At 41.6% G+C, this 24,100-nt stretch overlaps 2 protein-coding genes across 2 annotated transcripts in view; both read right to left on the bottom strand.

The window, feature by feature from the left end:
- calcrla (calcitonin receptor-like a) overlaps window positions 1–4,032 on the bottom strand; it is a 43,790-nt gene extending 39,758 nt beyond the window's left edge. Inside the window, exon 1 of the mRNA XM_074658074.1 lies at window positions 3,735–4,032. The gene's annotated coding sequence lies outside the window, so the exon portion shown is untranslated. The remainder of the gene's footprint in view (window positions 1–3,734) is intronic.
- Window positions 4,033–9,701: 5,669 nt separating this feature from the next.
- tfpia (tissue factor pathway inhibitor a) overlaps window positions 9,702–24,100 on the bottom strand; it is a 77,707-nt gene continuing 63,308 nt past the window's right edge. Inside the window, exons 6-7 of the mRNA XM_074658106.1 lie at window positions 10,832–11,020; window positions 9,702–10,622 (exon numbers count right to left, since the gene is read on the bottom strand). Of these exons, the coding sequence (XP_074514207.1) occupies window positions 10,555–10,622; window positions 10,832–11,020 (257 nt within the window). The 3' untranslated portion in view covers window positions 9,702–10,554. The remainder of the gene's footprint in view (window positions 10,623–10,831; window positions 11,021–24,100) is intronic.

The following is a 24,100-nucleotide window of genomic DNA, read 5'->3' as shown; positions in this document are numbered from 1 at the left end:
TGATACCTCCTCATTTCAACTTCACCAATCAGCCTGACAGTTTCCTACTGTTGGCTATATTGTAATACATTTCCATAAAACCTCTGTTTTCTGTTTCAAAAGTACAAACGTCGGAAGATAGCAAGTAGCCTACTACTCACCGATCTTTGAAGTGGTTACGTCTCCAGTCTGATCTCGACCGCACAGCTGATAGGTACGTGGTTTGTGTACATGACGTGAAAGTGCATATTTAACAGTGTGTGGACAGTTTTATTAGGCTATAAGTGAATAAAAAGACTATATCTATATAAAATATACTATATAAAACTATATCTTCTTATCTTATCTCCTTTCTCTTCTGTCAATAAGAAGTAAAAACAAGGTCGATATTAATCATCATTTCAATAAATGATTAGTTCTGTATTATAAAAATATAGATGCATTTCTAGGGGGTTCTGTGCATACAGTGTCAACACAGCCACTTTAATATCACTACAACTGCTCCTAAATGGAAGGTAGAAAGAAAACCCCTTTGCTGCTTGACTACAAAGAAAAGTTCTCCTAAATTCAACCCATGATGCACCACACAGCTTCTGTATGACAGGATCAGCTACAGTGTGAATGAGATTCCACTGGCACAACCTCCTAAATGCCATTGCTTTAGGAGGAGAGCCACCATACCATGGAGACTGTAAAGGGCTTTGGGAGCTATGCAGACAAGACCTTTGTCTCGTCTACTTTTTAATAGCCGTTTCCTGCACTCAGGCAGTAAATACACGGCGTGATAGTTTGGGGGTTGAATCTGTTGAGTTGCATGACATTCCCACTGCACAATCAGCTCATGTATTTAGTGTAGGCCCGGGCCACTGGAAGATGTCAGAGCAAAGAGGCCTCACAGACTCATCTGACGGCGCTGCCAACTGGCTGTCCAAAGTGTTCTGATGGCTGACATGCATGGACAGTGGAGTAAAGTCCCTGTTTTACTAGGCTTATTTTGGGCTATTTCTCAACATTTGTGTCCCTTAACAAAACTTACAAAATATGATCAAGTGTAATAGTTTATGATTTACATTTATTCACTGGCATCATTTAGTGTCAGTGATGTGGAATGATATTCATAGGTACAGCTAGTGGTTCCTAAACTGGGGTCGGGACATCCACAAGTCTTCATACTGGAACATAGATCTGAAGGGTCATGCAATGATCAAAATATTATGAAAGCAGAAGGAAAAAAAATTATTATTGCTGCACAAAATAGTGAGTGATTGTCTGTTCAAAATTAACCTTAAAGGTAGATCCATCAGGTTTTCCAGTTTTATATGATACCAGTATCTTCACTCTAGCTTTAAAACTGAACCCGAACAACCTGAAAGATCAATTAAGCACATGACAACCTGTGACAGATCGATTGCGTTAATGCGTTAAAGAAATTAGCGGCATTAAAACACATTTGCGTTAACGCGTTAATATTGTGTTAACTTTGACAGCCCTGACCTAAAGGATCATTTTTTTCAAACAAAAGTTTAACTTTGGCAGTTCTTTATTATTTAATCATACATACTTAATAATTCCAAGGAAAACACTTTTTGAAACAAAGTTTGTTGGGGCATTTTGGTTTTAAGGGACCAACGTTGTTTTCTTTTTCAATCTTTGTCCTAATCTAAATGCTTTTAGTTTCCCACATTTCACCACACAAAGCCAGGCTGTTTGTTAAAGGGAACATAGAATGAAAAACTGAATGTTTCAGCGCTTGGGTATCTGGAGTGCCTACTAACCCACAAACTGTGACAGAAGACAACCCCAGTTCACTTTGCAAAGGTGCACCATATTTTTCTCGCAAGCCAATCAGAGCAGACTGGGCTTTTTCTTAAAGAGACAGGCTCTAAAACAGAGCGTTTCAGACAGAGGGTGAATACAGGTGTATTCAGACAGAGGGTGAATACAGGTATATTCAGACAGACAGAGGGTGAATACAGGTATATTCAGACAGACAGAGGGTGAATACAGGTATATTCAGACAGAGGGTGAATACAGGCATATTCAGACAGACAGAGGGTGAATACAGGTATATTCAGACAGACAGAGGGTGAATACAGGTATATTCAGACAGACAGAGGGTGAATACAGGTATATTCAGACAGAGGGGGAATACAGGTATATTCAGACAGACAGAGAGTGAATACAGGTATATTCAGACAGAGGGTGAATCCAGGTATATTCAGACAGAGGGTGAATACAGCTGTATTAAGGCAGACTGTATGAGAATGAGTGTTTTTTTGAACATTAAAGCGTGTAAACATGTTCTAGCAGAAACACAAAATACAGGTATGAACCTTAAAATTAGTATGATATGTCCCCTTTAAGGTGATTTCTTGTTGGGTTTTAAACATGTAAAACACTTGTAAACAAAGTTTAAAGGCATAGCAGCGTATAAAAACAGCACCTGCTGACTTCATTCATCCGATTCTTTATAAGTGCTATGTTTTCTCATTCATCAATACAGAAGTGCTAAATCAAACTGTAGTTACACACATCTGGGAACACTCCCCTTCATCACTGCTAAAGCCATGAGCAGTGTGCGGTTCAGCTGGCAGCAGTATCTGACCTGTTGACACAATAAAAGTTCACTCATGTCCACAAACTTGGCTGCGAATAACCAATCTGCTTGGGCTTGACTGTTGCTTCTGCTCTGCCACCTCTTGAAAGGGACTCCAGTGCATCTTCCCTCAGCACTGTGCCAACGGTGACCACCGTCATCATCTCCTCCTCCTACACATCACCATCACCATCCTCTTTTCCTTTGGACTGCTCAGCCCACAAACTTCCAGCATGTCCAAATCTGCTGCTTATGTAACCATGCAGATGATTTAGCAACCAGTGACCACATCACTGCCTCGGTGCTGAATGGAGCGAAATCACGGTTGCTTTCCAATTCTACCAATCTGAAAAAGCCTTTTCCATCCCTTCCTTTACTTTACTAGTGATGTAATCCATTGAATGGATGTCTGCTACTTTGTACAGGAGCAATCCACAGCAGAGTCAGCCATGTCTGCAAGCCGACATGAAGACTGATCCCTGGAGTTGATGGACAAACAGTGTGAGACTAATGTGTCTAGCGTGTCCAAGCTGCGGGATTACCTTTAAACGGCTTTTACACGTTTCCATAAAGAAGGATAGAATGGAGGCTGAGTGTGCGCAAACAATCTGCACATCACTACACCTACAATCTAACAGTAAAAGCTCCATAAAGCAGATAGAAGGTGTCCAGATATCGTATGAGCTCTATGCATTATACATGTGATATACATGATCATGCACGACGTGACCTAATGCTGTCCAAACCCACAGACGAGTCCTGCTTCACTAGAGTCTATCTCATCCAGCTCTAGAGTCTATCTCATCCCGCTCTAGAGTCTATCTCATCCCGCTCTAGAGTCTATCTCATCCAGCTCTGGACAGAAGAACGATGCGGCTGAACTGGACACAGTCCTGGATGTCCATAGTCTGCTGGTGTCCTTTTAATGGATTGAGGACATGACAGCATATTGTATAAATGCACATGCCTCCTCTCTGTAATCCGTGCACATATGCAGTGGCTATGACCTGGATGAACACACAGCAGTGAACCTAACGCATCGTGCGTTCATTCTCCTCGACGCTACTGCCGCTCGCTTTACACACAAAACCTGGAAGTGAACACAGCGCAGCGCACACATTCACACTCCGTCCACACTCCGTCCACACATCAGTCCTACCGGGGAGGACAGTCCAACAGCAGCGGGGCTTCCAGCCGGAACAAAGTCTCAAGGCAATCCCGTAAAGAGTCTCCTGTCCTCGGCTTCGGCTTCAGCGCAGAGCTCCAGAAGGCAGCGGATCTCCGGCGAGCAGTGAGCAGCGGAGCGGCGGAGCGGCTGTCAGGTTGACGTTGGAAGGCAACCCACTACTTCCTGTTACATCACAGCTGAGGAGTTGCGAGCTGCGAGTTGTGGCGAGATGTGCACAGTGCAGGATGGTGCGCCACTAAACTCCCACACTCTAATGCACACTGTGAGGAGACTGGATGGACTAGTGGCTTCCAGTTGGTCAGTTGTAAATGAGTTTCCCAACATATAAATGTCTGAATGCCATTACAAAGCTATCCACACTGCCAGGGATTAAAGGCAACATGTAATCTGGGTTTCTACTAGAACATGTTGACATGCTTTAATGTTCAAAAACACTTTATCCTTCTCATACAGTCTGTCTGAATATACCTGTATTCACCCTCTGTCTGAATATACCTGTATTCATCCTCTGTCTGAATATACCTGTATTCATCCTCTGTCTGAATATACCTGGAATCACCCTCTGACTGAATATACCTGTATTCACCCTCTGACTGTCTGAATATACCTGTATTCATCCTCTGTCTGAATATACCTGTATTCACCCTCTGACTGTCTGAATATACCTGTATTCATCCTCTGTCTGAATATACCTGTATTCATCCTCTGTCTGAATATACCTGTATTCACCCTCTGTCTGAATATACCTTGATTCACCCTCTGTCTGAATATACCTGCACTGTTAAGAATTTCCCAGTAAAATAACAGTAAAGAACTGGCAGCAGGGTTGCCATTATTCTACTGTAAAATTAACATTATTATACTGTCGCTGAAATTTACAGCTTTGTACTGTTAATGAAAAATACAGTATATACTGTTTTTTTGATTAATTTCACAGTATTTTACAGTTAATTTACTGTTTAAGGATACATTATATAGCTGTTTTTATCCCTTTCTTTTACATTATCTTACTGATTTGTTTCAATGCACTATTTAGGTTCTATTTTTTACATACATTTTAATAAACATTATTTTTTGCCTAGATGAATAGACTTAGCAGGTTACAGACATAGGAATAGTCACACTAAATACAATTAAAGGCACTTGTTAAGAAAAAGGCTATAATTAAGGCTATAAGGCCCAAAATGTCTGTCTATAGCTGGCTACAAGCACAGAATGCAAACCATAACAACATGTGAGTGAAGAACAGAGCTAATTCACTGATTTTCCAATCATGTACAATGTGTGAGAAAAGAACATCTACAGCTTATCTTATTGCACTTTATTTTTTATTTTCATATGAAGTTCAACACAGCGCCAACAAAAAACCCTGACACAGATAACAAACCAAATTTCAGAAGAAATAGCATTTCTGAAGACATCTGTCAATCTTACTAACCTTACTTTGTGGAACAGTTACAGAGAGTTGAGCTATATCATAGAGTTAAAACAAAACTCTCAAGTAATATTTTGCCTTATATCATGTAACATGTGAATATACTGAATATATTGCTGAGCCTTAAGGCATATCAGTGGTACAAATAAAAAAAAAAATTAACATTAAATACAAAATAATTTGTCTATATACTAATGAGCACCAACACCACCAGACATGTGACATCATGTCCAAGTATGAATATTCAGGCTCTAACAAGGCACATGGATAAGTGTGGAAGTCCAAGTATTGGGCGATAATGGGGGAGTGAGTTAGTGAATGACTTATGGCCCACTCAAAGACACCAGTTCTCTCAATCCAGCCTTGGTAGCCCGCTGACTGTGTGAGAGAGAGATATATGAGTTCCAACATAACTTTCATTGTAACTTCTCACATACAAAATCAGCGTGTGTAGCCCTCATTTCCTCTTATCATGTATGTAATGTAAACTCACCATTTTAAATGAAGTCCCACTCAAGTCCATGAGTCCCATCAGCAGAGTGGATACATGTGGATATACGGTTGTAGTCTTGTCTTGTAGTTCGTGAATTTGCCAGTTTTCTTTGAGAAGACTTTGCCCTGTCCATCCTTGGTGCCTCTCTCAGGGTTTATTCCTACGGTGCACCTGAAAAATGATAGTGTTTCTTCAGGCACTGTGTAAAAATCAAGTTGTGTGAATCACTTAGATTAATGCCACAATAAAAATACAGGTTTTACTGAAAGTATCTAACCTTGAGATTAACTTGAGCGTGCAGGTGTAGGAGGTGGAAAATAATGCAGCAAGCCCCATCAAGAAGGTGGGCTGGATCCCCTCACATATGAAGTGGCCCTCAAGGCTGACCATCCAGCGCCAATAGCTTCCTGCTGTTTCACCTGAAACTTAGAAAGAAATTTCCTCAGTCAACTTCATGGATTTTTAGTCAATGTTTGAAATGAATTGTGTTGAGTGGTGTGCATTACTGGTTGAGAAACGTTTTTTTGATCAATTATGAATATTCTGACCATCTGATCTATAGAACATGTGGTTTTCAGATATCATTCAAAAACACTAGTTAGCTAGTAAATAAACTTGCCTTCAATTTTGTATCTGCTCTACTGAATTACCACCCAATAACCAACATGCACTGAAGTCTTAATGTTACTTTAAATGTTGAAGGGACTTCCATAGACTGTAAAATGTATACACCGTCGTTATGCATGAATTCACTGGCAAAATACATGTGTCAGCACATTAACTTAGATATTAACTTGAATACATAGAAATTAAAATGAGCTCCTTGTGTTGTCCGATTAATGTGCAATCATCTGTGAAATTCTAGCTAGCTGTTGAATCCCTCTATCATGACATGCACATATTCTGTTATGCAAACTAACTGGAAACATCACTGATAAACTTTGCACAGATTTATTAATTAAATAAAATTACTATTCACCAAATAATCAGTAAGATGGGGATGGATGAATAAAAGAACGGATCCAGCCTCACATGTGCAGATCAGGTGAAATGCTCTTCCCAGAATTCAAAAAATACTGCATCAAACTGTTATTCATGATACTTTAGACAGTTGATCAGCAGTAAAGTGCTGTTTTTTAAGAATACATTATAGTTCAGTTAAAAAACGGCCTATGAGCGTAATTTAACAGATTTTCTTTTGTATTAACAGTAAAGCACTGTTTTTAGCAATAACAGGTTAATACTGTTGAAATTCTGCTGTAAATTAACAGCAATTGTTTACAGTGTGTATTCATCCTCTGTCTGTCTGAATATACCTGTATTCACCCTCTGACTGTCTGAATATACCTGTATTCACCCTCTGTCTGAATATACCTGTATTCACCCTCTGTCTGTCTGAATATACCTGTATTCACCCTCTGTCTGAATATACCTGTATTCACCCTCTGTCTGTCTGAATATACCTGTATTCACCCTCTGTCTGAATATACCTGTATTCACCCTCTGTCTGTCTGAATATACCTGTATTCACCCTCTGTCTGAATATACCTGTATTCATCCTCTGTCTGAATATACCTGTATTCACCCTCTGTCTGTCTGAATATACCTGTATTCACCCTCTGTCTGAATATACCTGTATTCATCCTCTGTCTGAATATACCTGTATTCACCCTCTGTCTGTCTGAATATACCTGTATTCACCCTCTGACTGAATATACCTGTATTCACCCTCTGTCTGAATATACCTGTATTCACCCTGACAGAATATACCTGTATTCATCCTCTGTCTGAATATACCTGGATTCACCCTCTGTCTGTCTGAATATACCTGGATTCATCCTCTGTCTGTCTGAATATACCTGGATTCACCCTCTGTCTGAATATACCTGTATTCACCCTCTGACTGAATATACCTGTATTCACCCTCTGACTGAATATACCTGTATTCATCCTCTGTCTGTCTGAATATACCTGTATTCACCCTCTGTCTGAATATACCTGTATTCACCCTCTGTCTGTCTGAATATACCTGTATTCACCCTCTGTCTGAATATACCTGTATTCATCCTCTGTCTGAATATACCTGTATTCACCCTCTGTCTGTCTGAATATACCTGTATTCACCTTCTGTCTGTCTGAATATACCTGTATTCACCCTCTGTCTGAATATACCTGTATTCATCCTCTGTCTGTCTGAATATACCTGTATTCACCCTCTGTCTGAATATACCTGTATTCACCCTCTGTCTGAATATACCTGTATTCATCCTCTGTCTGAATATACCTGTATTCACCCTCTGTCTGAATATACCTGTATTCACCCTGTCTGTCTGAATATACCTGTATTCACCCTCTGTCTGTCTGAATATACCTGTATTCACCCTCTGTCTGAATATACCTGTATTCATCCTCTGTCTGTCTGAATATACCTGTATTCACCCTCTGTCTGAATATACCTGTATTCTCCCTCTGTCTGTCTGAATATACCTGTATTCACCCTCTGTCTGAATATACCTGTATTCATCCTCTGTCTGAATATACCTGTATTCACCCTCTGTCTGTCTGAATATACCTGTATTCACCCTCTGACTGAATATACCTGTATTCACCCTCTGTCTGAATATACCTGTATTCACCCTCTGACTGAATATACCTGTATTCATCCTCTGTCTGAATATACCTGGATTCACCCTCTGTCTGTCTGAATATACCTGGATTCATCCTCTGTCTGTCTGAATATACCTGGATTCACCCTCTGTCTGAATATACCTGTATTCACCCTCTGACTGAATATACCTGTATTCACCCTCTGACTGAATATACCTGTATTCATCCTCTGTCTGTCTGAATATACCTGTATTCACCCTCTGTCTGAATATACCTGTATTCACCCTCTGTCTGTCTGAATATACCTGGATTCACCCTCTGTCTGAATATACCTGTATTCACCCTCTGACTGAATATACCTGTAGTCACCCTCTGACTGAATATACCTGTATTCATCCTCTGTCTGAATATACCTGTATTCATCCTCTGTCTATCTGAATATACCTGGATTCACCCTCTGACTGAATATACCTGTATTCATCCTCTGTCTGAATATACACGTTCTCCACATACATGAAACCAAAAACAAAATTAACAAAATAAAATGAAATATATAAATAAACAATAAATAAAAAAATATACATACAAAAAAAAAAATTAAAAAAGGGGGGGTAAACAGAAGGTCTATATATATATATATATATATATATATATATATATATATATATATAAAACAAGGGTAATCGGGCATTTCAAACACTAAGACCTACGTGGAAATATACCTCGAGAACTTAGTCCACACTAGTCCGTAGAGACCACTCCTAAGGGCCTGTGCCCCATTGTCTCCAATATAGACCAGAAAGGGGTCCCAGATGTGAAGAAAAAACTTAAAAGGTTTTGAAGCTTATCAAGGAATAAGTTCCATAACACTCTGAATCCAATGTGAGACTGTAGGGACATAGTCTGAAATCCACTGAAGAAGAACACTTCTTCTTGCACTAAAAAGAAGCATCTGAAGCAGCTTCATTGAAAAGGTGGCTGATGTTCAGTGCTGCTGGTTGTATTCCAAGAATACAGAAAATAGGTTTGAGGGACAATTGTTTCTCAATTTCCTGACATACTGTGACCCAGAAGTCATTAATAAGAGGGCATTCAAAAATACAGTGGTGGGCGTTATATTCTAATGATGGATGAATATTTATTAACATTGTTTTTAATTGTTAAAAACATAAATTATCATCAAAAATCCATTTCATTGTTTTCCTCAGAATTTGAATTGTTGACAGCTGTTGAAGCTCTCTGAAGGCTATAAACTATGAGATCTCTGTTATCATGTTATTTATATATATATATATATATATATATATATATATATATAATTTTATATTTTTTAACATGTTGTACTTGTGCCATACCAAAAGCAATGATGGGAAATAAAGCAGATAGAACCGGAGGAAAGAGATGGGGATTGTTGACGTTTATTATATAAATTGTTACAGTCCAATTTATTACAGGCATAGTTATAAAAGGTGACATTAAAGCCAATACTGTGCAGCCAACAAGGTGCTGACAACCTCTTTCAAAACTTACTTTACACAACACTGCCCCCCTCTGGTTTTCCTTACCAACAACGCCAGCAGCACTGCAATAATGATTTACGAAACTGCATAATATTGATTAAAAAAGAAGAAAAAAAAATTTGCTCATGTTTAATACGACAAAAATAAAACACTCATTACCTTGTTCACATTGATTTATAGCTGTCTGGGCATGGTCATCTTGATTAATGTGTTTGCTTCAGATCATTCTATATATTGTGGTTGATATAAGGATTGCCACCAGTTTAATCTTCTAATGCACATTGATTAACAATAGTGAAGAAAAGCATCAGTTTATGTATAGACACAGTAAATATGAAGAACAAGCATTCATTTTGGTATCGAACAAAAATTGTGCTGCAACTTTGGTGTTTCCCATAATAGTTACAGTGAAATGTTTATATTCAGTATGATGACAACAGAGTCCTGAAACTGTCAAATTAAAAAGACACACGGTATTGTTTATAAAAAAGCATTGACACGCAGAGCACCAGTGTGGAGAGCTGCTATTACACATCAGCAAAACAAATCTGTTTTTTTGTCTATGAGATTTAGAAATAATGTGGATAACAATGATAATTGCATTCAGTCACTAGAAAGCTAATTATCGTACACTAGAGGACTTTTATACAAGTACTGTAGCGCTGCAAAACAATATGTATGACTGAAGCTAAACATAACATATAGACAAAATACAGGTGTTTCAGAGCCAAGTGTTCACACTGAGCGATTAACAATGTTGTTTATGTTCTTCTTCCTTATTCGAATCAACCTCTTCCCATGTGCTGCAACAGAACACAACAAAGTTATTTAATATTAATGTTGTGATTTTCTATTTAAGATTTTCTAAAAAAGATCACATCTCACAATGACAAACCTACAATATTATATTGTTTACAGATGGTACATGTACTTTTTATAATCAACAATACTAAGTAATGAATTCCATTTTTTAAAACATGCATTTTGAAAATGATAAATCAAATAATCATACCCTTTCTTCTTCTGATGCACTTGTTAATACAGTCTTTCCGGTGTGTGAAGTTGTTCTCGTTTCCCCCGCAGCCGCTGAAGTGAAACATCTGGCATCTCTTGGTTTTGAGGTTGTATGCAAACCTCCTCTCTGCACCGTGACATGTTCCTTTGTCCAGGGGACTGAAGCACAGCTCTGTAGGATTCGAGTCTGTCAATCACAGGAAGACGATATAGAAACTTAAATTAGGGCTGCAACTGACAATCATTTTCTTTTTCAATCAGTCATGATGTATATGATCTTTCCAATGTTATATCATGATGCATTTGGATCATTTGGTGGTAGTTACACATTTCTCTGTGGTTTTGAGTCTCTTTGTAGTCATTTTGTCTGTCTTTGTGGTTGTTACACAACTCACAGTAGTCTTGTCTCTTTGTGGTCGTTAGGCCTCACTCTGTGGTTTTGTGTCTCTTTGTAGTCATTTTGTGTGACTCCATGTTGTTGTTTTGTGTGTCTTTGTTGTCGTTACATATCTCTGTGGTAATTTTGTTTTGGTAAATATGTTTTCTTGTATTTCAAAGATTCTAACTCACAAAAGTGCTGCTCACTATTGTAATATGACATTCATATATTCCGCTCTACTCCTCATCAAGGGGTTCCTGCAGAGAGTCATAAAAATCCAAAAAGGGCCTCCATATCTTAACAAAGGTTTGAGAGGAACCTTTCAGCGTGTATTTGTTTGTTTCTGGTGTTAAGAAATACATAACCTCTTTGACCCAGTGAGAAAAGGATGGAGGAGTGCGGCATTTCCATTTTAAGAAAATCAACCGTCTCGCAAGGAGTGTAGTAAAACCAACGACCACACAGGCCTTACCTGGTAGGCGAGCACTGGATTCCTTTGGTGTTAAACCAAAGAGGGCACAAATTGGGTCCGGGTCGAATGGGGTTCCAAACATCTCGCTAAAAGCTTTAAAAATACTTATCCAGAAGGTGGAGAGATTCGAGCACAGCCAGAACATGTGCATTAAGTCTGCTGGTTGGCCTCTACATCGAGGGCATAGAGGTTCAATGTGTGGATAGATCTTTGCCAATCTTGCATTAGTAAAGTGAACTCTGTGTACGATCTTCAGTTGTATTAAGCCATGCCTAGCTGACGTAGATGATGTGTGTACCAAGTCCAATAATAATAATTGAGAGAAAGATGCAAAGGTGCCCTCCAAGTATAGATTATTGATTGACTTAATTCCTTTATCAAACCATAATTTAAATGCAGGGTCTGTACAGGAAGGAATGATCATGTGATTGGACTTAATGGGGTAAAGGATAGAGGTTCCTTGCGGACCAAAATGCCTTCTAAACTGAGCCCATATTCGATTCGTATAGAGTGATTAACTATTATGTTTGAACTCAAATTGTTGCAAAGAAGGGGCAAGGCTGCACTGACCACTGAGCCCAAGTGGTGTTGGCATGATGAGAACTCCACCTGGACCCAGTCTGGTCTGCCTTGGTTGGTTTGTCTTCGAACCAGTGAATTAACTTCTGAATGTTGAATGCCCAATAATATAAAAGGAAATTGGGCAATGCTAGTCCTCCTGAGCGCTTTGGTCTTTGGAGAAGGGTCTTGCTGATTCGACTAAGCTGCAAGGGGAGAGGAATACAGCAGTTTGATCCAGGCAATGAATTTGTCTTTAAAGCCAAATTTGTGGAGAGCAAAGAAAAGGTATTTCCACTTGACTTGGTCAAAGGCCTTCTCAGCATCGAGCAAAATCTCTGCCTCAGGGCACTTAGGCCGGGCCAAGTGGACAGCATTGAATAGTTTTCTTAAATTTAAATAAGAGGGCTGGCCCTGGATAAAGCCCGTCTGGTCAGGTGAAACAATATCTGGAATAACACACTCCAGGCGCTTAGCTAAGACCTTGGATAACACTTTAAAATCTCCATTTAGTAAAGTATCTGGATCTGTGTGATTGAGCAAGCAGTAGCTGCTTGACGAGCTTGCATTGCTAATAATCTACTCGCTTTATCTCCAAATTCATAGACCTTATTTCTGGATTTCAAGATGAGGCATGCTGCCTCATCAGTGGATAAAAGATTAAATTCAGTTTGTAGTCCTAAACGTTCCATATTGACAGGCACATTTTGAGTAAATATCTAGGATTTGTTGAGAAATATCATATAATTTGGGTTGTTTTTCTCTCTTGACTGGTGAATAATTTGTCCTCGGAGGTACATTTTAAGAGTCTCCCATAATGTGGCTTGTGATATTTCTGGAGAGGCATTTGTCTCTGAGAAAAATTGTATTTAGATTGAAATTAACTGAACAAACTTGTCGTCTGATCGTAGAAGGTTGATCGATTTGGAAGTTCTAAACCGAATAAGATGGCACTATGATCAGAGATAACAATACTGGTGTATGACACGTCTTAACCTTAGGCAATAGTCTATTATCGAGTAGGAAATAGTCTATGCGGGTTACGGTGCGATGCATGTTTGAGAAAAATGGATAGGCTCTGGTGTGGGGGGACTTAAACCTCCAAATGTCCGAAAGATCGCCTTTGCTCATGAAATCATCTCCAGCTGACCTGGAGAGATTCTGGGGAGAGCTCGATGACCTATCCAAGGTGATATCTAGTACAAGATTGAAATCACTTCCTACTATGAGAAACCCCTTGTCAAGATTCGGTATTGTCAAAAATAATTTCTCAAAGAAATTACTGTCATCACAGTTAGGAGCATATAAATTCACTAAAATCACAGGTTTGGCAACGAGTTGTCCGTCAAAAAAAATGTATCATCCATTGGGGTCACTAATGATCTCTTTAGAGTGGAAAGAAATGTTTTTATTCATTAATATAGCCGTCCCTCTGGCATTTGCATTAAATCTGGAATGGAACACCTGACCAACCCAGTTTTGTTAAAGATAAGCCACACTGTCATTAGGAAGGTGAGTTTCTTGTAAGAATGCCACATCTACCTTCAGTTGTTGCAAGTGAGACATAACTCTTAGTCTCTTAACTGGATTATTGACCCCTTTTACATTCCACGATATAAACTTGGTGGAGTTATCGATCACCTTATTGGGTTGACCTACCATAACAGTCTAAGAATATTCAAATGTGGTAGCCAAAAGGTGATGTCCTGTTTGATATGTACAGCAGTAACAGCAGAGAGCAAAAGTGGGGGAAGAGGGAAGAAAAAATAGAAAAGAGAGAGAAGAAAATAAAAAATAAAAAGTATAATCTTACCTACTGGACCTGTAAACCCTATCCCTTGTAAAGTCATTCACTTTGTGCTTGGTTCTACCCTGCACTTCAAACTGTCTTTGTGAGATATTGACAAAATGGAAAAACAGATGAGCCTAGACTGGGAATACCACTACTTTCTAGGTGTCTAAACAATAATACAGTGACAACTATCCTCAACCAAACTCCATATGAGCAATCAATAGTTCTGTATGTCAGCAAAATAATAAAAGGAGAAAAAGTATGTATACAAATACATGTGCATGCCTCGTGAGAGTGGGAGAGAGAGAGAAAAGACAGCAGTAACGGGCTGAGGCGGATAAGATTAACGCCAATTATCCTGCGTTGACAGAACAGGGATGCCCTATCCCTCAGGAAACTTTTAGCAATGTAAAAACACAGTAAATGAAAATTATTATGCCTCAAATACTCACGGTACACAAACAACACCTGACTAGTCAGAACGTGTTCATCTATAGAACGTTTAACAAAAGTAAAAGCCGACAAGTAACAATATTCGGCAAATATTGATAAAACAGTCGGCGGCAGCTGGAACAAATATATAAACACACTCCGTGATAAACGGTTCATTACGTTAACTCTATTACGTCCTTATTTCCTGAGTAACTTATATATTATGAGATTAATAGTAACGTAAGGAAAGCATCCTTTAGTTTCAAGTGCTGATCAACTTAGTTGTCCAGCAATTTGGATCACTCGCCGGCTGACAGTCCATAACCCAGGTTTAAAAAAGAAATGAAGGAAAAAAAAGTGATGTCCCCGGGGTATTTCTTCATAGTTGCGGTTCGCGTCTTAATAATAATAATAATAATAATTAAAGCCGCAAGCGGCATTTCGCGGGTTATAGCCTTTATCGCTCAAAGCGCCCCCCTAGTGGCCGATTTAAATGAAACTTCCAGCGGATGTTTCAGCTACTCTTGTGAACATATGCTGCAAGTTTGGAGACGATGGGCCAAAGGCTTGTGAAGTTAGGTCTACTGATGTGCTGAGCCCTGCCCTCTTAAAGTTCATTGGTCAACAGATTCATAACGCAATGAGGTATCAACACGCTTTATGCAACTTTAGATGACATTAGTCCAATAATGATCCATTGAAAATTTGGTAGCAATCAGACCAACGGCTTAGGAGGAGATGTCAAAAATGTGTTTTTCAAAAAATCCAATATGGCGGAAAATATTTCCAGGTGCACTTTGGAGGTCCAAGAGGCTTTATTGTAGATCACACGGAGTTGCACATATGTGTAACATTTCAAGTCAATCGGACTTACGGTTTGAGAGGCGTGGCCTTTCCAAAATCGCATGTTTGGGCGTTAATTACAGCGCCACCATGTGGCCGATTTGAATGAAACTTTCAGCGGATGTTTCAGCTACTCTTGTGAACATATGCTGCAAGTTTGGAGATGATGGGCCAAAGACTTGTGAAGTTAGGTCTATTGATGTGCTGAGCCCGCCCCTTAAAAATTAATTGGTCAACATCTTCACAACACAATAACATATAAACGAGCTTTATGCAACCTTTGATGAGGATGGTCCAATAATGATTCGCAGAAAATATGCCAGCAATCAGACCTACGGTTTAGGAGGAGATGTCAAAAATGTGTTTTTCAAAGAATTCAACATGGCGGAAAATTTAGTCGGTGGACTTTCGTGGTCCAAGAGACTTTTTTGTAGATCACATTCAGCAGCACATGTCTGTCAAATTTCAAATTGATAGGACTTATGGTGTGAGGGGGCTGGCCTTGAAAAATTTTATAGCGCCACCATGTGGCCAATTGTTTTCATATTTTATGTGAAGCATTATGACATCATGTACAGTTATGGTACCAAGTCTCATGTCTCTAGCTCATTCCAGCTCACAGCAAATTGAGCAAAGGCATAATTTAGCATAAAATGCTAAATAGGCCACGCCCACATGCACCGATCAATATGACACTTCACATCTGTGTTAATACTTGCCCCCAGAGTATGTGCACCAAATTTGATAAAATTCTGTCCACCGGATCTTGCGATACAAGTTTCTGATATTTGTGGCGCCCCCTATGGGTCAAGCGGAAAATGCTTTGGTACGCCTATTCCCAAATACGTATTGAAGATATCTACCAAGATTTATGATGATTGGACTAATGGTCAATGAATTATGGCCAATTTCCTGCTAAGCCCTTCCAATTGTAAAGTTTGTTGGTCAACAGATTCATAACGCAATGAGGTATCAACAGGCTTTATGCAACTTTAGATGACATTAGTCCAATAATGATCCACAGAAAATTTGGTAGCAATCGGACCAACGGTTTAGCAGGAGATATCAAAAATGTGTTTTTCAAAAAATCCAATATGGCGGAAAATCTAGTTAGGCGGACTTCAGTGGTCTGAGCAGCTTTTTTGTAGATCAGACGGAGCTGGACATGTGTGTCGAGTTTCAAGTCAATCAGACTTACGGTGTGAGGGGCGTGGCCTTTCCAATATCGCGTGTTTGGGCGTTAATTACAGCGCCACCATGTGGTCGATTGCACTCATATTGCTTGAGAAGCTCATGCACATCATTTCCAGTTATTCTGCGAAATTTCATGTTTCTCGCTCATTCCAGCTCACGGCAAATTGAGCCGCGGCATAAGACAACAAATAAAAAGAACAAACCGGCACAAACTCAATTGGGGGGGGAAACGGTGTGAGACAAACAGGAGACAAACGACACACACAGGCGCACTCTCATACATACACATGGACAAATGGGTAAGGGGGGGGGGGGGGGGGGGAGGCTAGGAGTAGGCAGAGGAGAAAAGATGGGTCTTGAGGCGGTACTGGAATAGGGTGAGGGATTCAGAGTCTCTAATGTGTTGTGGGAGGGAGTTCCAAAGCTTGGGAGCTGCCCTGGAGAATGCTCTGTCCCCAAAGCTGCAAAGGTTGGACTTGGGGGTGGAAAGTAGACCAGCTGAGGTGGATCTGAGGGACCGTGGGAGTTGGTAGGGGGAGAGGAAGTCAGACAGGTAGGGGGGAGCAAGTTGGTGGAGGGCTTTGTAGGTGATGGTCAGGATTTTGTAGGTGATCCGGTGGGAGACAGGGAGCCAGTGGAGGTCTTTGAGGACTGGGGTGATGTGATGCCAGGATTTGGTGTGAGTGAGGAGTCGGGCAGCTGCATTCTGGACCAGTTGGAGTTTGTTGATGGAGGCGGTGCTGATGCCGTAGAGGAGAGAGTTGCAGTAATCAAGGCGGGAGCAGATGGAGGCGTGGATGAGCTTCTCGGCAGCGGGGGGGTGTGAGGGAGGGTCGGATCTTTGCAATATTGCATAGGTGGTAGAAGGATATTTTGACAAGTTAGCGGATGTGGGGCTCGAGGGAGAGGGTGGGGTCAAGAATCACACCAAGGTTGCGTGCCTGGGGGGAGGGGGAAACAGAGGTGCCATCAATGGTGAGTGTGAGGTTGTTGTTTTTGCTGAGGGTAGAGTTGGAGCCGATGAGGAGGAGTTCTGTTTTGTCACTGTTCAGTTTGAGAAAATTCTGTTGCATCCAGGTTTTAATAGCAGACAGGCAGGAGCTGATGTGGGAGAGGGGTGGGTTGTGGGGGGAGTTGGTGCTGAGGTAAATCCGAGTGTCATCGGCATAGCAGTAGAAGTCCAGGTTGAAATGGCGGAGGATCTGACCGAGGTGGAATATGTAGATTATGAAAAGGAGTGGACCGAGTACAGAGCCTTGGGGGACACCTTGTGTGACTGTAGATGTGGCAGAGGAGTTGTTTTGAAGGGAGATGAAATGAGATCTGGTGGTGAGGTAGGACCGGAGCCAGCTGAGTGCAGTACCTTCGATACCGATGTCTTGGAGTCTGGTGAGTAGAATGTTGTGACTCACGGTATCGAAGGCTGCACTCAGATCCAGGAGGATGAGGATGTTGAGGGCTCCGGTGTCAGCAGAGGTGAGGAGGTGATTGAGGACTTGGAGGAGTGCAATTTCTGTGCTGTGGAGGGGACGAAAGCCGGATTGGAGGGGTTCAAACAAGTTGTTGGAATACAGGTGGGATTGGAGTTGTGTGGTGATGAGGCGTTCAAGGGTTTTGGAGAGGAAGGGGAGGTTGGAGATAGGGCGGTAGTGATTGAGACAGGAGGGGTCCAGACCAGGTTTCTTGATTGTGGGGGTGACAGCAGCAGTTTTGAAGGCTGAGGGGACAGTTCCATGGGACAGTGAGGAGTTGAAGAGGTCGGTGAGGTAGGGGCATAGGACAGGGAGGCAGGACTTCAGCAGAGGAGTGGGGAGGGGGTCGAGGGAGCAGGTGGTGGGTTTTGATGTGCTGATGAGTTTGGTAATGGTTGCTGAGTCAACTGGGTCGAACCAGGAGAGGCGGCGCCCTGGGGGAACGGTCAGGAGGTCCATAGGGATGGAGCGAAAAGGGGCCGGTGTGGTTGCTGCTGGGTCAGACACGGGGAACAGTGAGTTGTTGATGGTGGTGATTTTGTCGGCGAAGAACTGAAGGAATGAGTTGCAAAGATCGGGTGAAGGGTCAGAGAGGGTGTCGGCACGAGGCTTGAGGAGAGTGTTGAGAGTGGAGAAGAGGGTTCAGGGGTTACGGGTGGGGTCATTGATAATGGTGAAGAAGTAGTCAGACTTGGCAGCAGTGATGGCGTCTTTGTAGGTGATGAGGTGAGATTTATAGGCTCCAAGGTGAACAGTGAGTGATGATTATCTGCAGAGGCGTTCAAGTTGGAGGCCGGTCTGTTTGAGTTTTCTGAGGTGGGGTGTGAACCAGGGGGAGGAGGTGTTGAAGGAAACGGTTTTGGTTCTCTGGGGGGCCAGTGAGTTGAGGGAGGCAGATAGGGTGGAGTTGAGGTGGTTGGTAAGATCATCGGGTGAGGTGGGGGGTGGATCCGGGTGGAGGGCAGTAGATAGCAGGTTGGAGAGATGGAGGGGATCAATGGACTTAGTGTTGAGGAATGATATGACTCAGGGGAGTTGCAGACGGGGTGTTGGGGAATGGATTGTGAATTGGATGAGTTTGTGATCAGATAGGGGAAAGGGGGATGGGTGGATGTTCAGAATCGGGACGTTGACAGAGCAGATGAGATCTAGATTATGGCCTTTATTGTGTGTGGGGAAGGTGATGTGCTGGGTGAGGTTGAAGTTGTCCAGTAGAGTGGAGAAATCAGAGGCAAATTTACAGGTGGGGGAGTCCATGTGGATGTTGAAGTCGCCCAGTAGCAGTAGGGGATGATGCAAGGGTAAGGAGTTCAGACAGATCGGAGAGGAAGGATGATTTGGTTTAGGTGGGCAATAATGAGAATGACTGTGTTGGAGCAGGTTTTGAAGGCGAGGGATTCGAATGAGGTGACTGTAGGGAAAGTGAATTCTGTGGTCCGGAGGTTCCGGTTGAATAATACTGCGAGGCCCCCTCCACGACGGGAGGGGCGGGGTTTACAGAAGTAGCCGAAGTTGGGGGGGATGCTTGGTTGAGGGAGAAGAAGTCATTGGGTTGCTGCCAGGTTTCAGTGAGCAGGAGGAAGTCGAGTGAATTGTCCAGGATGAGTTCATGGAGGATGGGGGCTTTGTTGTTGAGTGATCGGGTGTTGAGGAGGGCAAAGTTGGATGAGTGGGAGGGTGGTGGGATGGGGGCACGCTGGAGAGGTTTGAGGTTTGCTAGGTTCACAGTGCGGGGGGGTGCAGTGGAGGGGGGGCAGCGAGTGTAAATGGTTTGGATGTTGTAAGTCTGGGTGGTGGGGGTAATGGATGACTGGAGATGACGGTTGTGTTTGGGGCCACAGTGAAGGTAGCGTTTGCGGATGAGGATTCCAGCAGATTGAGCAGAGGAGAGAGCAGTGGGGGATAGCTTGTAGTTTTTTTCTGAGGTGGAGGAGTTGACAGGGAGAGTAGTGTAGGGGAGGGGAGAAGGTATTTAAGGGACAAAACAAATGTGGGAACCAGGGGAATCCTTTGAATAGCAGAGGGGGTACAGGAGAGGGGTGAGTAGGGTTGATGGTTCCATGGTTTAGCAGGCGGGTTAGCGGTTAGCAGGCTGGGAGAGGGAAGGTAGAGGCAACACAGGGGCTTAGAAGGGGCGGGGGGGGGGCGTTGGTACTCACGGTACAGATGGATACAGATGGTCGGGAGAACAGCCAAGTGGTTATTGTAATTCCAGTGGTAGAGTGTCCGGGAGGAGTTGAGGGGGACAGAAAAACATGCAGGGTAGCTCTGCTAGCGAGTTAGCAGCTAACCGGTTAGCTAGCGAGGAGAGTGGAGCAATTGGGAGCGCAGGGAAAACCAAAAGACTGAGAACAAGAGCAGGATCGAAATGGAACACAACAAAACTCAGGAGAACAGTGAAGAAACAGCAACAAAAACAAAACAGAACGAGAAGAAAGACAGCTGACAGAAGGAGAAGCGGCAGTCAAGCAACGCCAGCAGTACTCGCCCACCGGCACAAACATAAACAAACACACTCGTGTGTCTTATGCCGTAGGGTGTCTGCTCTCCAGGAATATAGCCGCCTCCGCCGGGTCATTGAACTCGTGCCTGGTTCCTCCACGGTCAACCGGAGCTTGGCAGGGAAGAGTAGGCTGAAATGGCACCTCGCTATTCTCAGCCGGGCCTTGATAGGTGTGAAGGCAGCTTCGGAGCTGTAGTCCGCGTTTCATTATCCGCTGCTTTGTGTGGAAGTGGTGAATACAGGCTATGATGTGCAAGGGGCTCCATCTTGTCTCCTCTGGGTGGCACCCCTGTGCGCCCTGTCCACGGTTATTGGACGGGGGAAAGCGTCGGCATCAAATATTACTCCTAAACAGGATTCAATAAAAGAGGTAGGTTGGGTGCCCTCAGCTCTCTCAGGTATGCCTGTAATACAGATGTTATTCTTCCCTGGTAGTCGTTCATCGACGTTTCAATGGCCTGATTTGTCTGATCGCGTCTGGCGATAGTAGCGTGGTTGGATGAAATTTGCGTTGCTAGGTTTGTAATAATTCGCTCCTCCATGCCGGCTAGTAGTTTCTGCATATCAGCCAGAGATACAGCCGGGTTGTCGCCACTGTCACCGTGTGTGGGGTCCTTGTTAGCTAGCAGGTCAGATGCAAAGCCGCCATCTTCTCTGCCGTCCCCCTCATTTTCGCCTATTTTACCTTTGGTAGTGGTCGTTTTGCCCATGTTTAATCAAAACGGTGGACACCAGATCAGAAGACAGTAGTCCTTTTTAGTGTCTTTATATTAATTTTGTTTCTCTGTAGTCGTTATGCATCTCTCTTTGGTTTTGTGTCTCTTTGTGGTCATTTTGTGTCTCTGTAGTCATCATGCATCTCTCTGTGGTTTTGTGTCTCTGTGGTTGTTTTGCCCCTTTTTTGTAGTTATTTTGAGTGTGTTTGCATTTGCTTTGCATCTGTTATGTTTCTTTGTTGTCATTTTGAGTCTCTTTCTGGTTGGTACATATTTCTTTGAGCGAAATTTTGCAGGTGAAGGCCAGGGAGGCCCCCGACACTTTTGGCCCCTGTAGGCCCATTCAGTAATCCATCCATGCACAAGGGTTCGTATCCTCACCCATTAAACTCCAGTCTGACTGTGGAATAGACTTTGTCCAGTGTCTGCAGGCTCTTAGACTTAAATTCAAAGATTTGAAAAAGGGAGAGTTGTTATCATGGCTCCCCACAGGGCTGTGTAAGCTTTCCTCTTTCATTTATTCTCCAGCTTTCTTCATGGTGAGAAATACAGTTACACTTGTAGGCAACCAGTGGTCTTTCTCACAACTGAAAGACATTGATTTTAATAGCACTACGACTTCAAAGTCCAATATGAAATCATTACATTAATTGGGGGTCAACTGGGGTGATTCAGAACAATTATAGAGAATATGAGGGCTGGATTAATTGTGACTACGTTGTCCATAAGTGTTGATAGTATTAATAATATTGATATCATCAATAGTAACAAGGCATTAGATATTATGACTTTAGTGATGTAATACAAGAAGAAATCCTCTTAAACTGCTCTGCTCTTCAGTTCAAGAATTATTAAATGAGACAAAAAAATGCCACCATAACATCTGAAGGAGAAGCTTTTTTATTAAAATATGTGGTTCTTAAGATTTTTCATCATGTCTCAAACATCAGTTGGTGTGGTAACATCAATGAATACTCCTGACCCTAACTAACCAACAGGGAAATATACACACATTGATGAACCGCAAAAGATGGCCCCATTATTTGGTCGACATAGCACATCAAAAGGAAATAGTTTTCTTGATTATTGTCATTATTTTAGGTCTTTCAGTCTGTATTGGCTCTGCTATTTATTAAAAACATGTTTTAGAGCCCCTTACTCAGAGCTGCTTTAGTTTAGGATTAGTTTATGTTCATCTTTAGACACAAGAGGTTCTACATTACAGCTTCTCCAACTGACACTAAACATGTACATCATCATATAACCACAAGATGTCAGTCTTTGGTTTCAACAGTGAAATATACTGTATGCTTGGTGGAATGACACCATACTCTACATGTGTGCCATATTAATATATGCTGTATTTAATGCTCATTTTCCAGCTTTTGTGACTTTGAAATTCAAAGGCTCCATTTCAATGCAGTAGTAAAAACAAATGCCACCTGATTGTTATTACTGACATGAATCATTACCAAATATGATCCTCTAAACTGTCTAATTTAAGATCTGAATAATTCATTGTTACTCTGAGGATTCATGCTTTCATGCCAGCATTGTTTCTGAGAGATATTAGTGTGCTTACATCTCATCGCAGGAGGCAGTGCTATTGAGTCTCAGTCATCCGGAATCTTTCCCTCTAAATATTTTCTGACAAGAGGAAAATTGGATTCTTAAAATTATAACTCTGTGAATGAGTTGAGGGAATCAGGCCAGGGTCTCCCTGTGCTCTCCTGCTATGGCACAAAAAGAGCCTTGAACATGACAACCGTGATATATTCTCCTTCACACCTAATGCACAGAAAATTAGTAAGTGGGAATACTGTACGTGACAAATGGGCTGTGGGAAGGCGACACTGATGCACTCTGTTTCTGCCCTGTGCCTTGTACAACAGAAGCAATATTGCAAGCTGTCTACCATCTATGCATCGCTGCATTTGACTTTTTATTTTATTTTATTACAGTTATGTTATTGGCAGTGGTTTAATAAATTAACTGGATTTGCTAACTTTGATGTTAAAGCTCAGAATTCAGCATGGACTGGTTGCTACTCTCTACACAGAATGATTGATTTAATTATGCCAGTTTAATTATAACAGTTAATCTATCCCAAATGTCTGGTGTACTGGGATTCCTGTAATGAATTAACACTGCATTCTGGCTTTGTGCCTTGCTCTTTGCATTCATGTGATGAGACAATTTTTTTTTTTTTTTTCTCATGTTGAAAAAAAAAAAAAAAAAAATGAGTTGCAATTTCTTTTCTGAACTAGCGTGAACAAATAAACAACACGGAAATGTAAAATACTCACCTGTGAATATTTTGATATATATAATATATACTCAAAACTATTCATACTGGCAGCGAAACAAATTTGCGACAGTTGCAACACATGTTCAATAACATCAAACCAAATAGATTTGCGCCGGAAGAGGACCAGCTACTGTGATCCTATAGAGTGCTCCAGGGATGACATATTTTTGTAGGCTAGCCAGGAAGTTAGCATCACCCTGGGTTCCCTCGACAAAAAGCCAATGGGAGTTTTCCATTGGCTTTTGGATTATCGCAGAAAATAAACTCTGTGGCAAATAAATGTTTATGATACTTACACGTTTTGTTCATCAAATAATCTCCACAAATGAACACCACTTTATGATTTTTGAAGTATAAATGCCATCAGCAGAAGTAAAAAGATAAAGTTATAAATGAACTACTCCACGGTTGCATGAGCGCGAGTATACACAATGAGGCCGTAAAGGCGGACGAGTCGACCTGATGGCGTTTAGTAGTCTCATTTAGCCACTTTCAAGACACATAAAGGCTTCAAAATTCATGAGTGGGGTATTTATTGATGTATTTTATATTGTAGAACAAAAAGTTAAAACGTCTTCAGCTTGTGTTAACCACAGAC

Source organism: Sebastes fasciatus, chromosome 14 (genome assembly GCF_043250625.1).
Source record: "Sebastes fasciatus isolate fSebFas1 chromosome 14, fSebFas1.pri, whole genome shotgun sequence".
Taxonomy (NCBI): domain Eukaryota; kingdom Metazoa; phylum Chordata; class Actinopteri; order Perciformes; family Sebastidae; genus Sebastes; species Sebastes fasciatus.
Note: the sequence above shows the minus strand (reverse complement) of the source record. Positions and strands in the feature narration are given on the sequence as shown.